This window comes from Camelus dromedarius, chromosome 14 (genome assembly GCF_036321535.1).
Source record: "Camelus dromedarius isolate mCamDro1 chromosome 14, mCamDro1.pat, whole genome shotgun sequence".
In the NCBI taxonomy this organism is placed as follows: Eukaryota; Metazoa; Chordata; class Mammalia; order Artiodactyla; family Camelidae; genus Camelus; species Camelus dromedarius.
The window spans coordinates 48483602-48498999 of NC_087449.1; the positions used below are offsets into that span (position 1 = coordinate 48483602).

The following is a 15398-nucleotide window of genomic DNA, read 5'->3' on the forward strand; positions in this document are numbered from 1 at the left end:
TCAAATACCAAGCCAGACAGGGAAACCACCAAGACCTGGGCTCACAGGCTCCCTTCCTAGGGTAAACTTAAAATTTAATTCAACAGGGCAAGTCAGAGTGACATAAGGAGCATTTCAGCTCATTTCCATGCTTGTCTGCACATAAATCACCCCCAGCCTTTAAAATTGCAACCTTAGATTTAGAAAGTTCCTTTTACAGTCATATAGCCAGATGGCCCTGCCTGCCTTATATCAGTGAAGCTTTCTCCTTAATACTTCCCAAGAAAAGTAAAGTATGGAATTCATTAGGAGAGGCTTGGCTGAGGTAAGGCTGATCTCAAAACTTAATATATTCTTGCCCACCTTTTCAGAGAAAGGGGCTGATGACACGAATGCAGAGAATTGAGACACTGTGAAAACAAGCATGAAGATTTTCTTATCTTTCTCCAAACCAGCCTTTGTGGCACAGCAGGAAAAACGGGAGGCCCCAGGGACGACCTTAATTCACTCAGAAAGCCTTCGCAAACCAGGGGCACCACACTAAAAAGTCATTAATCCTTTCAGTCACAAAATCCAACCTCCACCATGTAGTCTAACAGAAATGCAAATAATTAGCTGTGAAAAGATGTCCTCTCAAGGTCCCACAAAACTGGATGAAGGGTGGCTTTCAATCATAATTAACAAGAACAGATTCTAAACATTCTTCTCCACCAACTGACCGCTATGTAAGCGTCTCTCGACCTGACAGGTTGGGCCCAATTTGGGGTCTGTCTCTAGAATCATCTCTGGTGGGCTCGTTTTCCTCACCAGATTCCACATAGACTGGCCAGTCATTGTCTGTGTCGCTCTTTTCCTGGCTCTCGGATGAAGCCTCCACCAGGCTGAGGTTGATGGGCATCGATTCGTCATCATCGTCGTGTGTGTCTGCAATGCAGGTGCAGCTGTCACACAGCCCAAAGCGCCGTAGCCCTGGCGACAGGTGACTCGTGAAGGTTCTTCTGCAGCCCTTGCAGATGATTGGACGGTTGGATCTATGGACCTAAAATCGCAAGCAGACGCAGTAAATGTCACAGAAAATGGACTGAGCCATGGCCTTCAAGGCCCCATGCAACATGGCCCCTGGCAGAGCCTCCAGCCTCATTTCTCACCATCCTCCCGCTTGCTCTCTCTGCCACAGCCTCAGCCTCACCAAGGTCCTTTCCACTCCAGGGCCATCAGACATGCGTGGAACGCGCGCCATCCTTCCCATTGCCACCCTTTTCCCCCTTACTAATGCCTTTCAAGGAAGTCTTCTCTGATGTTCCAGGCCAGATTAGATCCCCCAGTGGTATAGTCTCACCTATGCTTCTTCCTTTTTTTTTAACTTTTTTTTTTTAACTATTTATTTATTTATTTATTTAGAGGGGGGTGGAGAATTAGGTTTATTTATTTTTGCTGGAACTACTGGGTAATGAACTCAGGACCTTGTGCATGCTAAGCACGTGCTCTACCACTGAGCTATACCCTCCCCACTTCTTTGTTTTATTTCTAACAAATCATCGGTAAAATTCACTAGATGATATGCTCCAAGAGGTCAGGGACGATCCTCATTCATGTTCTCTGTCCTCTGTCACATTTGTTACTATACCCTAGTGTCTGGCACATAAAGGGTACTCAGTGAACCAATCAGGATTTTAGGCATGGTTACTTATGTGCCTTGGTTTGTTTAGTTATTAAGAAGGTAGATTTGCCGGACAGTGTATTCCCCAAACATGCCAGCAGATGCTTCACCTTTGACTTTTTCACTGACAAATGCATTCCTTACTTATGAAAAGAGCTTTGCATACTAGAAAAAACCTGATCTTCTACCCCATGCAGCTCCTTGTGAGGGCAGCAGCTCCAGGGGTCCCCTCTGTATAAGGAACTGTCTTTCTAATGTGTGCACTCTTCAGGAACTCTAGCCAAAAGTGGGTCTGTGAACCAATCAGAGCCTCTCTTTTAGAGAGTTCTGGATACAGGATACAGACAAGAGGCAGAGACAGAGAGAGGCTGATGCAGGAGAAGGGCCAAAAATGATACCCAGGTTGCTGGACTTGCCATTACATCCTGACCAATGTCCCTGCTTCTCATCTTCTGGGCCTCCTATGCTAAACCCCCAATACTTGAGCCAACCTGAGTGTGCATGTGACCCTTGCACCCCATTGGGGCCTTTGACTACCACCTCTTTGGGCTGCAGTAGACTGGACCTAGTACAAAGTGGAAAAATAGAGGGAATGAGGATTCCAACCAATGAAACATCTTAGAGGCACCCAGGGACCTCTTGCTGCCAAGATGGACTGGAGATATAATTTGGGGGGGAAAAAAGACAAACAAACAAAAACTTAAGACTCTGGGATAAGGCCATTCTCAGACAAGTGTGCTGGGGCCAGCCCTGACAGCTGAGGCAGTCAGTAACCTGGTACTTATCTTAAATCTGGATTCTTTCAAAACCATAATTCACATACCATAAAGTTCACCCTTTTAAAGTATACAATTCAGTTCTCTTTAGTATACTTATCAGGTTGTACAACCATCACCACCGTCTAATTCTAGAACATTTTCATGACTCCATAAAGAAAGTCTCTGCCCATTTACAGTCATGCCTCTCCCATTCCCACATGCCCCGAGCCACTGGTAACAACTAATCCACTCCCTATCTCCATGGGTCTCTGCCCACTTTGTACATTTCATATAAATGGAATCACATAACAGGTGGCCTTTTGTGACTGGCATCTTTCATGTAGCATAATTCTTTCAAGGTTAACCCATGCTGTAGCATGTATCAGGACTTCATTTCATTTTAAGGCTAAATAATAGTTCATCATATGGATGTACCATATTTTGTTTATTCATTCATCAATTGATGGACATTTGGGTTGTTTCCACTTTTTTACTTAATATGAATCATGCTGCTGTGAACATCTGTGTACAACTTTTTGTGTGAATGTATGTGTTCAGTTCTCTTGGGTACATACCCACATGTAAAACTGTTGGGTCCTAAGGGTAATTTTATGCTTAACCTTTTGAGGAATTGCCAAACTGTTCTCCACAATGACTGCACCATTTTACATTCCCACCAGCAATGTATGAGGTTTCCAGTTTCTCCACATCCTCGCCAACACTTTGTTATTTTCTGTTTTTTGATTATAGCAGTCCTAGTAGGTGTGAACTGGCATTTCATTGTGGCCTTGATTTGCATTTTCCTAATGATGCTGAGTAGCTTTTCATTTGCTTATTGGCCTTTTGTTTATCTTCTTTGGAGAAATGTCTATCACATCCATTGTTTAATTGGGCTACTTGTCTTTTTATTGTTGAATTGTAAGAGTTCTTTATGTATTCTCATTATTTGATCCTTAGCACATAAATGATTCACCAAGATTTTCTCCCATTCTATGGCTTGTCTTTTCACATTCTTGACAGCATCCTTTGAAGTCCAAACTATTTTTTATGTTGGATTTTCCAAAGACTGGATTGCCTTGCTCAAAGATGATCTTAAATGCAATGCCTTTCTAAATGGCCTGAATGCTTTTTAGCAGGTGGCAATCACCCGCTCACATGGGAGACAGACACCTAGGCGGCAGCCAGCAGGAGGGGAGATCCCCTTGGATAGGGGTCCTCATTGCTGCCCACAAATAGCTCTATTCATGAGCAGCATACCTCTTCCTCACCCCGGGTTGGGTGGGAAATTGAGGATGCAGCTTATCTTTGGCATCATACCAGAGGGAACAGACTCACAATCCCCTGTCTAAGCCCCAATGTTCTCTACCTTTTGACAGCCATCCCTGACTAGGATCTGAACTTTCTTGACTTTCCTCCTAAGCAGACTAGTCTGTTACCATATAAATTTTAATTCTCTCTAAGTGCTACCAACCCAGCTGTAACTTTGTAGTGGAAATACATATTTTAAATTCTCTGAAAATACCTCAGTGGACAGAGAAATGAAAGACAGGCTGGCTTTACCCTTACATTAGACAAATGTCATGAACCACCCTGGCTCTCCTGAGAAGACTGCCGGCTCCCACACTTACGCTGAGCGCGTGGCTCCGCAGATGCTCCTGTCGAGTGAACCTCTTGCCACAAGTCTCACAGGGGTAGGGCCGCTCCCCTGTGTGTGAGCGGATGTGCCGCTTAAGGATGCCCTTCTGTTTGGCAGTGTAGGGGCAGAAAGGACACTTGTGCAGCTTGATGGGCACCACCAGCACATCACCTAGGGAACCAAATGGATTGATTTAGCTGGACTGTACGCAGCAGCAACACCACCCTCTGATGGGTGGGATCCAGAGTAGGGGGATTCCACCCGCCCAGATGGAGAGGAAGGACCCCAACTATCAGCAGCTACAGCAAGACAATGTCTGAAGATTCCAACTCTGCCTGGCTCCCAATCAGCCAGAGGAGAAAGCGGGCTTCTGATATAAGGCTGCAAGGAATGCTGTAGAGCATCAGCTTTCAAACTTCTCTGTGGTTCACAGTTAGAAACATAGCTTACATTACAACCTTACAACACACATACCTGCACGTGGATAACTTGAAAAGCTTCCCCAAATAATACTCACTCTGATAATGTCTGTTCTCCTTGATTTCATTTTAGGAGACCCTGTTATAGACTGAATTGCATCCCCCCCAAATTCATACATTGAAGCCATAACCTCCAATGTGACTATATTTAAAGACAGGGCTTTTAATTAAAAAAAAAAGTTTACAAATAAAAAAAAAATAAAGACAGGGTTTTTAAGGAGCTAATGAAGGTTAAATGAAGCCGTAAGGGTAGAGCTCAATCTGATAGGACTGCTGTCCTTATAAGAAGAGGAAGTGATACCAGAGATGGTTTTCTCTCCCTACTTGTGCAGAGGAAATTTCATGTGAGGACCAGCAAGAAGACAGTCGTCTGCAAGCCAGGAAAAGAGCTCTCGCTGGAAACCAACCCTGCTGGCACCTTGATCTTGCACTCTGAGCCTCCAAAACCGTGAGAAAACAAACTTCTGTTGTTGAAGCTACTTAGTCTGGGGTATTCTATTATGGCTGCTTGAGTTGACTAATACAGACCTCCTGAATTGACCTCATGACTCTCAAATGTTTGAAAAAACTCTGTTATGATGGATGGACCAGGATTCATGATTTCTTTGACAGTAGCTCCTAGGAATAGCTTCCAGGCATGTCTAGAAGAGGTTTGCTCTGATGCAGACCCTACATTGTTCGGAATTCATATTAACTCTATATATCTGAAATCATCAAATATCTAAAAAGTCACTGAAATCTTTTTCCAATTCTTTTATTTTTTCACCTTGTTCATACAACCACTAAGGTGACAACATGATTATCACTCACATGTACAGAAACTGATCCTTTCAAGTTTCCTGAGTTACCCTTTGGCCATGTTCCAAGATTTGTCTCCTCTCTCCATGCCCTTCAGGATTTTACGGACTTTGATTACATCATATCTTATATGAAGGCACTAGTAATTCAAGCTTTCCAGGCACAGAAACCTGGGTTCAAGTCCTGGCTCTACCACTTACTAGCTGTGTGACCTTGGACATCTCACTTGACTTCTCTGTGCTTTACCTTACTCATCTGTAAAATAGGGATGATAGTTCCCACCTCATAGTGTGAAGGAAAAGTTGGGATGGGCTAACAAGATAACTCACAAGTCTAAGAATGTGAAAGAAAAGCCGGGCTGGGCTAACAAGAAAAGCCAGGTTGGGCTAACAAGATAACTCACAAATCTAAGTATCGGAATACTGATCTGAGTTCTGCCGGACTAACTCGTAAATCTAAGTTAATTAGTGTTGGTTTGCTGATTCCCTGTTCATGTTTTTTTTGCTAGCCAGCTGGATTTTCAAAGAGATATATCTGGCTTTGGGATGTTGGTTTGCTGCCTCCCTGCCTCCACTTTTGTGATAATGATGCTGCTAAAGCTGTTCCATGCCTATTGGCCGAATACCCCAAGCTCGTACTTAACTCTATAAAACCTCACGTGCACGTCTTGGAGGTACTCAGAGCTTCAGAGCAGAAGCCCTCTGAGCCCACCGGCATAATACATCTGAGTACTCCAACCCTCCGAGTGGTGTTTGTTTCTTGGCTGGCCTGTCGTTTCCATAACAATAGGATTGTGGTAAGAATGAAATGGGGTAATGTCTACAGCACAGCAGCTGGTACATAGTCAGCTCTCATAAATGTCAGCCATTTTTGTCACCATCATTATTGCCTCGGTGTTTCTTTCCTGATCAAGCTGACCAGGCTCTTGGGGTCTCTCTCAATACTGGAGTAACTCCTTTTCTCCTGGACCTTCTCAGGACACCTAACTGGGCTTTACCTTTCCAGAGGTGCTGCCAAAAGTATGGCAAGCTGAATTGACAGTGAGAACCCAACATCCCCATGTAAGGGTGGGGATTTTTCTCTTTAGTTTCTAGTTCCCACCCTGATGATATCTAACATCTTGCATAATCTATAGTGACTCCAAAATCTGCTTCCCAGAATAAAAGAGGGAGCTCATGGCTCAGCACTGGACACACATGTTGGATTGTTTATTTCTCACTGATCACATTGGTGCTGAGATGCTCACTCCTTTGGCACCATGGCCTCTTCCCATGATTTATCCCCATCAGCCTGGCACTATACTATAACCTTCTTCTCGATTATCTGCAAAAACATTAAGTAAAATGGGTCCAGTGTTAATCCCTGGAAAAAAACAACTGTTGACTATTTCCCCATCAGAAAAGTATGAATTATTGCAACACTTTCCTTCCTCTCTTATAATCAGATTCTCCCAAAACAACAGCTCACTTGAATGCCTGTTACACAAGAGGCTCTATGTCAAGGTTCATCTTTACCAAGACACCTGTTTCCTCACTCAAGAAGTTATGTCTAGCAGGAGAGAAAGATATGTAAACAAATTTATACAATATAACGTCACACATGCAAGGTTCAAAGTGATGGAGAAATGCACACAAGAAAGTAATGAATTCTCTCTTGGAGTTCAGAGAAGGTTTCACAGGAGAAGTGACCTTTGAGCAAAGTTTGTTTTTGTTTTTAATTAATTAATTTTAAGGGGGAGATAATTAGGTTATTTATTTTTTTAAATGGAGGTACTGGGGATTGAACCCAGGACCTTGTGCATGCTAAGAACACACTCTACCACTGAGCTATATCCTACCCCCAAGCAAGGTTTTAAAGGATGAATAGGAGTTACTGGGAGTTCAAGAAACAGAAAGGTGTCTCAGGCAGAGGAACAAAACATGCTTAGGAACAGAGGTAAATGAGAATATGGAATATAAAGCAGAGTGGAGAAGAATAAGGAATGAAAAAAAAAGGCAAGATCTTCCTTGTAAAGGTCACATTCATGCATTTATTCAACAAATTCATACTGGGTACCTACTCTGTGTCAGGTTGTGTTCTAGGCCCTGTGGCTACAGCAGTGGATAGAAAAGACACCAAAAATCCCTGCCTTTGTGATGTTGACATGTTAAGGAACTTGGACTGTGTTCTCTAACCATCTAGGGTTTTAAGCAGGGAAGGTACATGATGAGACTTGAATTTTAAAGGACCCCTCTGGGGATAATGCAGGGGAAGGATTTAAGAGAGGCAAGATTAAAGGCAGGAAGTCCAGGTAGGAGGGGGTGAGTGATAACATGAATTAAAGCCATGGCTGTGGAGGTAGGGAGGAGGAGATAGGTTTGAGAAGTAAAATTAACAGTAGTCGATGACCACACTGGGGAGGAGAGAGCAGGGAAGGAGAAGATTCTAAATGACACTGATTCTGGGTTAGCTGACTTGGTAGGAGATGGTGGAATAAACGAGGCAGGGAACTTGGGAGGAAAACCAGGTACGGGATGAATGAGGAGGTCAGTTTGGATTTTATGATGTTTGAGGCAGGCTCAGAGCATCCATGGGGGCAATAGCTGGGTCAGACAGATAAATGTGGAGCTCAGAGAAAGAAGGGAAGAAGATAGTTTAGAGAGTCCTCAGCAGACTGGAGTGGTTGTTTTAACTGAGGCCTGGCTGTCCCGCAAGCACCCTGCTTCCCTTATCTCATTGCCTTGACACCCTGGACAGAGAAGGGTACTTCACTGTCATCTCCAGACCACTGTCCCTTCCTCCTTCCTTAAAAACCCAAAGATCTTTTGAAGCTCATACCACCAGATGATACTGCTACTCACCCCGGTTAGTCATCCAGGAGCCCCCAGTCGTCTGCTCATTCCTTGGAGGTTTGATCACCTTGCCTCCAGGCACGACACCTGGCATAATTCTTGATATGAATTGAAAATGACCCTTCCAACACCCTGACCTCTCTGTTCCTTGACTTCCTTTCTTCCACAGACCTTGTCCTCTACTCCACCTCAGCCATCCAATCCTACACAAAGAGCTCTCAGTTCTGCCTGCGTATTAGAATAACCTGGGAAGCTTAAAATTAAAAACAATACTGATGTCCAATCCCCGTCCCAAGCAAATGGATAAGGTGGGGCCCAGGCATCATATTTTTAAAGCACCCTTCCCTGTCTAATGTAGAGAGAGGGATGAGAATCATGGCCCCATACCTAGATATTGCCAATAACTGTATTCACTCCATAACCCACATTTCAAACACCCCACTTTCCAATCACCATCTTGCATCCTTCCAGCTTACCCCCATAGTGTTCCTTCTCCACTGGGATGCCCCAGCCATAGACTATATCATCATTTTACTGCCCTTCCCCTCCTCGATCCTCATTCCCCTCTTTCCCCAATTTAGTGCCTATAGTCCATCAATGAAATCACTCCTTCGCATACACCTTCAACTGCCTTGGTCCACTATCTCCCTCTATCCGCATTCATCTAGTTAAATATAACTCTCTGCCTATTGTGTAGGTGAAACAAGGCAAGCTAACATCATTGGGAAAAAAATACACAGCTGTGTTCTGGTTGCACTTTGAATCCATCCAACCATCACCATCTGACTCCATTGCAGCCACACCAGCATCCTTCTGTTCCTTTTGTTCACTCGCCAAGTGTGATCCCACACCTGGGCCTTTGCATCTTGCTCTTCCCTCTGCCTGGAATGTTCTCCCTGATAACTGTACAGTTTGTGGTCTTACTCAAGGTTTCTGCTTAAAGACAACTTGTTAGAAAGACCTTCCTGGTCAACATTAAATAAAACAGCAGCCCTCCTCTCTCTACCAACCATTCCCCTGCTCCAGCTCTTCTTCATACTATACATGTATTTGTTTGTTTATTGTCCGGCTCCCTACACTAGAGTGTCAGCTCTGTGTGGACAAGGACTATCTTTTGTTCACTGTGATGAACAGTACCTGACATATAGTAAGTGCTCAACAAATTTCTGTCAAAGAAATGAATGAACAGAAATGATAAGATGTTAAAGAAGCAAGGCAATGGTGGAATGCTGACACACTGATACTTAACGACCCCATGATAAGGCTGGGAAGGAACGGGCAGAGGTAAGAGCAGTGGGTACTTCTGGTGTCAGAAGCCAGGGGAAGAAAGTATTTCAAGAAAGAAAGATCAGAGTTAACTACCAAGAGAGGTCAATTAAGGTAATACCTAAAAATCATTCATTGGATCAGCTCTGGAAATGTAGAGCTGACCTCATAACAGTGGTTTCAGGAGTGGGTGGGAGGTGGGGGTGGGAGCCAGACCACAGTGGGCTGAGAAAAGAATGGGGAGTAAAATAGTGGAGGTGGCCAACATAAAAAACTTTTCAAGAAGTGATGGGAAGAGCTGGGGTTGGGAGGTCCAGGGGAACAGAGATTATAAGAGGTCCATATGCTCTGATAGTGGCTACTAATGTCAGGGATGAGCAACGTGAATCCAGAACTATGATGACAGCCTCCCGACCATCTCCCTGCCCTGGCCGCCCATCTCTGCACCATCTTGTGCTAAAGCCAAATTAATCTCTCTCGTCCACTCCCAAACTCAGAATCTACCAAAAATTCCTCTGTGCCTACAGATAGCACCTCACCTCTTAGCATTTAAAGTTTTCCATGATCTGATTCCAGTTTCTCCCTCTGTCTTCTCTTCTTAACCTCAGATGCCACATTTTTTTAAATTTAAATATAATAATTGATTTACCACATTGTGTTAGTTTCAGGTATGCAACGAAGTGATTCAGATATATATACATACACACATATACATTCTCTTTCAGATTCTTTTCCATTATAGTTATTACAAAATATTGGGTCTAGTTCCCTGTATTATATAGTAAGTGCCTGTTGTTTATTTTATATATAGTAGTGAGTACTCAGATGCCACTTTCATGAAGCCTCTCTAATCTACCAGTAGGAAGCCAGTTCTGCTTTTGGACTGCTGTGAAACTCACACCTCCATCTGTCTTCCAGCCCTAATACCTTTTTACCATGTGGTGCTATTTTCACGTCTTCGCTCCTCTAAGAACACCCTCAGTTCTTTGAGAGCTGGATCTATGCCTGATTTATCTCTGTATCTTCACAAGCAAGGTGCTCAAATACTTGAGCAAATAAATGAATGACCAAACAAATCAGTCCTACTCTGTGCCTTGGCACTTGTAATAAATTTACCCTAGAGCCATGTGAATGGAACCAAAACCTGGCAGACAACAGCATGACCAGTGGCCAGGGTGGCTGCCCTGCTATCACAGGCCCCTGTAGTTGGAAAACTGGCTTTATAGACTGACAGATGGACTTGGGTGAAAGTGGTGTAGAGCTCAATTACTATTTGTTGATACTTGGGCTTATAGGCAGGGGGTTGAGAGATGAAACCAATGTACTGAAATCCTCTACCAGCTTGTGCTGCCTTCGCACTTTGCTTTATGAGTGAAGTGAAGCCAGCCCGAGTTTCTGGCTTTAGCTGTGTCACTCACCAGTTCGGCATTCTTTTTTTTTTTTTTAACTTTTTTTTTTAAATTTTCAATGGAGGCACTGGGGATTGAACCCAGGACCTTGTACATGTCAAGCATGCACTCTACCACTGAGCTACCCCACCCTCTGCATTCTTAAGAAATGCACTAAACCCTCTGGGTCTCAGTTTCTCCACACATCCTCTGCCAAGTTCACGGGGCATTATGAGGATCTAATGGATGGAAAATGGCAGACACAGTCAGTGAAGTGCTTCTATACACATGGGAATTAGATTCGAACAAGTTCCCATACTGTGTTCACTGAAAACAGCCACTACCTTGTAAATGCTGGTTAAGCCATTGTCTCTGAGGACCAGAAACAGTATTTTCAAGTTTTTCAGGTTTTAATCAGACAATCAGAGCATTCTTGTTTTGTTTTTTTTTTTAAGTGAAATTAAAAAGTCTCGGGGGAGGGAATAGCTCAGGTAGAGTGCGTGCTTAGCATGCACGAGGTCCTGGGTTCATTACATCCATTAAATAAATAAATAAATAAACCTAATTACTTCCCCTCAAAAAACAAAACAACAACAAAAAAAGTCTCAAGACAGTTTCAGTTTTCCTGGGTCTCTCCTATATGTATATGTTATTAAACTTTTGTTTGATTTTCTCCTGTTTAAAAAAAAAGTCTCAAGACAGCTATTTAGTAGTGAATAAAAGCAGCTGATCTTCCCTTAACGTGATCGAGTTTCGCTGCTCAATACTGAACGGTGAATTAGAAATGTGACTCATTAATTTCTTGGCTTGAGATTCTAGAAGCCATAGGGTACTGTCACCAGTAAGGTGACAGCCAAGTCTATTTCTATCGCCTACAAAACAATTTACAACACAATCATCTCATTTGTTAAGAAGAGTTAACCACTTTAACTCATCTCTCAGAAATGTTCAGGCAAACAACTAACTTCTCTTAAAACACAAAAACCTACCAAATAACATAAGAAATCTGCTCTCAGGACACCAAATCCAACTCTAAAATATTCTCAAGTAGATGACACCATCAAGTATGACATGTTACCTGAGTGTCTACATGTGTCAGTAACCATGGTTGACACAAAGGAGTATAGAACATGTTATCATAGGTGAGGACCTTTTCATTTGGTCCTCAACCCTGTGAGAAAGGCAAAGTGAGGGTGATAATCTTCTGAACAAAATGGGTTCAAAGAAGGGGACCTTAACCAAGGTCCCCCTGCTAGTTAGTAGAAGAGAACAGGTTCTTTCCATGTCCCCAAACTGCACTCAGCATGCTTATACTCTAGTTGTAGAGGTAAAAGACAAACATAGAGGAAGAGGCAATGCCCTGCACACAGCAGGTACTCAATTAATACCTATTGGCAGTGGTGGCAGCGATAATGTGGTGATAATGGTGGCAGAAGTGATGATGGTAGTGACTATGACGATGATGAGGATGATGGCGGGAGACCATAAGGCACACAAGCTAAATGACAGGCAAAGATGATGGATGCTCATGGAGCTCACCTGAGTCCTCTCCATACCAGTCAGTCTGCGCATCCATCATGGAACTCATGGCTACGCCCACACCATCTGGCCTTCCCTCCAAACTGCGAGGAAAGTGATTGTCCGCATCCTCTTTGCTCTGGATGGCACTGTTGCGCAGGAGTGCCTCCAGGAATTGCTTCACGTGGTGGTTACTATAAGCCAAGTCAACAGCCGGGCCACTGGGCAAAGCCTCCTCCACGTGGGCCAGGCTCAGTGGGGCAGCATACTTCTGCAGCTGTCCCCCAGCCTCCACCTCCACTTCGTCGGCATTGAACTCCACCTTGGGCTCTATCTGTTTGGGCAGGATCAGGAGGTCACTGTCCCCTGAGCCACTGCCCTGGCTGTCTTTCGCCACCAGTTCCAGAGGGTGGCAGCCTCTGCAGTCACCACAGGAGGACTCTGTTGGACTGTCCATACTCTCTTCCCCCTCAGCTGGAGAGACCAAGCTCTTGATATCACAGGAAGTCCCTTCCCTGCCTGAATTGGGGCTTCCACTGTCCACCTGATGAGCCGCTGCTGCAGCCGCTGCCGCCGCCGCCGCCGCTGCCGCCGCCACTGCTGCGGCCACAGCAGCCTCCTTCTCCATCTTTCGGCAGATGTCAAGGGATGATCTGATGTACGTCTTGCAGAAGTTCACCACGTCGTTCATCTGCAGGTAGCTGGCAGCCGACATAACTTCAATCACGTTCTCCCCACACAAATCCAGTTTCCCAGAATAGAGGAAGTCTAAGATGGTGGAGAAGGCGTCGGAGGTGACAATGTCCAAGGAGGCGGTGCTGTGCCGCCCGCTGTCCTGGATATAGTGAATGAGCAGGGCTCGGAAGTAGCCACTGTTGGCAAACAAGATGTTTCTGTGGGCCTTGAAGATCCGCCCTTCCACAATGATGCTGCAGTCACAGAAAAAATCCCTCTGTCGCTGTTCATTCAACTCCCCCAAGAGCTTGGCATAATAGGATTGCATCTCCATTTCTCCACCAGCTGCTGCCGCGCGGGAGTACTGTGGATCTCTGCCAAGATTTTTTTTTTTTCGGTTAATTCACTTATCCCCACCTTACAAATAAAATGTTCATTTTTTTTTCCTTTTAATTCTTCTAAAAACCCTGGTTCAATAATGTCTATAATATGAGCTGTTTGGGATCTAACAAAAATCAAAAGTTGTCTAACTGGGTTAACTGTTCAAAAACAACTATAGGTAACCGTATATAAGCACAGTACTTAGTGTTTTACATGGGTTCCTTCAATGAATTTTTATAAAAATATTATAAATATTTTTATAAAAATATTAGTACTTACTTGTACTCTCCATGGATTGTAATGTTAAAGGAGGCATTGTAAAATATTGTGTAAATATCCTTCTGTTTAGAGAAAGATGCCAATTATGAAAAATTACTAATACACTGACAGAGAAGAAATAGTTCCTAAGAAGAATAGTTCCTTCTTTTCCTTTAGCTAGTCTCCTTTTTTTGTATTGTAAGTACTAATATTATACTTAAAATGTTGTACTTACTAATACTGTACTCATGAGACTTAGAGAGTATAGGAAATGATCCAGCCATAACAGAAACAAGACTCAAAACTAGGTTGGTTAACCTCCAGAGTTCATGCTCTTAGGAATTACATTCTACTTTCTTCAAGGCTCAAAACAGAGATAATACCTGAATCTAAGAATTACAGTTCAGTCTCCAATGTCCCAGTACAGAACTTAGAGACTGACCCGTACGGTCTCAGCTCACACCTATTACCATAAGTTTGTGGAAACATTTGGTGGATGCCTGGGCTAGCCAGCATGCATTCTCCATTCTTATGGTTTTAGTGCTCTGTTTGGCTTTGGTGGAATCATCCTTGTCCCATCTGTGCCCAATGTGCTTTGCATAAAGCTGGCACCATCTCCAGGCTCCAGATGTGTAAGATGTCACACAGGAGAAAACCATCAACATAGCTCACCCTCTGACCACAGTGATTGGCTCAGAAATGGCCATGTACATGGTCAGAGCCAATGAAAAGCAATGAAACATTTGCTGGGGGTTCCAAAAAAGCGCACTCTCTGCTCTGTGGGCATGTGGGATGTGAGGATGCTGCTGCCACATCACAATGGGAACCAGTCTAACAAGGATGACAGTCCAGCTCAGGCAGGAGCAACAGATGGAACCCAGGGACACCATCTGAGCCCCAGCTCATGCTGTGCCAAATGCCAATTAAGTCCCTTTTTGCTTTAGCTGGTCTGAGTTGGATTTTCTATATCTTGTAACTGAGAGACTTCTAACTCATTGACTCCACAACCCTTGGTTCTCTCCTCTGTATTTTTATGTTCTGGCCCTTCTCTGTCAGGGAATTAAAAGCCTTTTGAAGGCATATGCCATGCCTTATTTGATTTAACTTCCCCCACAGCACCAGGCAGAGTGTTTTGGACAAAGCAGGTTTGCTAAATACAAAGGAATACTCCTTTCTTACAAGCTGCTGAGTAGAACAAGTATAAATAAAGTTTAAAATCCTTCTACTAGTGAGGAAGACAGATGCTGACCTTCTTCCCTGAGCTCTCTCCTCCATCTTGTCCCATCACACAAACCGTATAGCCATCCATCAACTTACCCTTTTACTTATTGACCTACTGAGCTCAGAGAAGTTCCTACATCATCTCCACCTACTGGAATCCCAAAAGGCCTGGTTAAAGCTGCCAAGCACATCTAACAACTCTTCAGCACCCTTCCTTTCTACAAATGGAACACAACTACCTCATCCAACCAGAAATGAAGCACCTCCTCCCCGCAGAAAGAGTCTTTTCACTGGCAAAATAGATCCCTCAAGGCCTAAGAGCTAACTGAATAGACTTTACTTATAAAAGACCAACAATAACCTTATTAAATGGCAATTTACATCTACTTTATACATATTTATAACAAGTGATGCATTAAGTTTAGGAACTAGAGAACCAATTAGGAAAAAAGTAGAGGAGCTTCTATAAGCAAGCAAAGTGACAAACTTAAAAATGAGAACTGACAGCCAGGAAAAGGTAAAAAAAAAAAGTTATAAAAATTAGACCTAG

The 15398-nt window shown here is 43.6% G+C and overlaps 1 protein-coding gene across 1 annotated transcript; it reads right to left on the minus strand.

The window, feature by feature from the left end:
• Nucleotides 1-447: 447 nt before the first annotated feature.
• ZBTB8B (zinc finger and BTB domain containing 8B) lies at nucleotides 448-13322 on the minus strand. Its single transcript, XM_010976067.3, has 3 exons — nucleotides 12335-13322; nucleotides 4026-4204; nucleotides 448-1018 (listed from the first exon to the last, which is right to left on the minus strand). The coding sequence occupies exons 1-3, from the start codon at nucleotides 13320-13322 to the stop codon at nucleotides 701-703; spliced, it is 1485 nt and encodes a 494-aa protein (XP_010974369.2). The 3' UTR covers nucleotides 448-700.
• Between the last annotated feature and the right edge of the window lie 2076 nt (nucleotides 13323-15398).

What these genes read in the sequence shown, in the direction of transcription:
- ZBTB8B (XM_010976067.3), bottom strand. Translation starts at nt 13,322, where the DNA reads ATGGAGATGCAATCCTATTATGCCAAGCTCTTGGGGGAGTTGAATGAA. An exon ending in CTGGTATGGAGAGGACTCAG is followed by an intron (nt 4,205 to 12,334) that starts GTGAGCTCCATG and finishes TTGGTTCCCTAG; the next exon opens with GTGATGTGCTGGTGGTGCCC. An exon ending in TGCGGAGCCACGCGCTCAGC is followed by an intron (nt 1,019 to 4,025) that starts GTAAGTGTGGGA and finishes TTGCGATTTTAG; the next exon opens with GTCCATAGATCCAACCGTCC.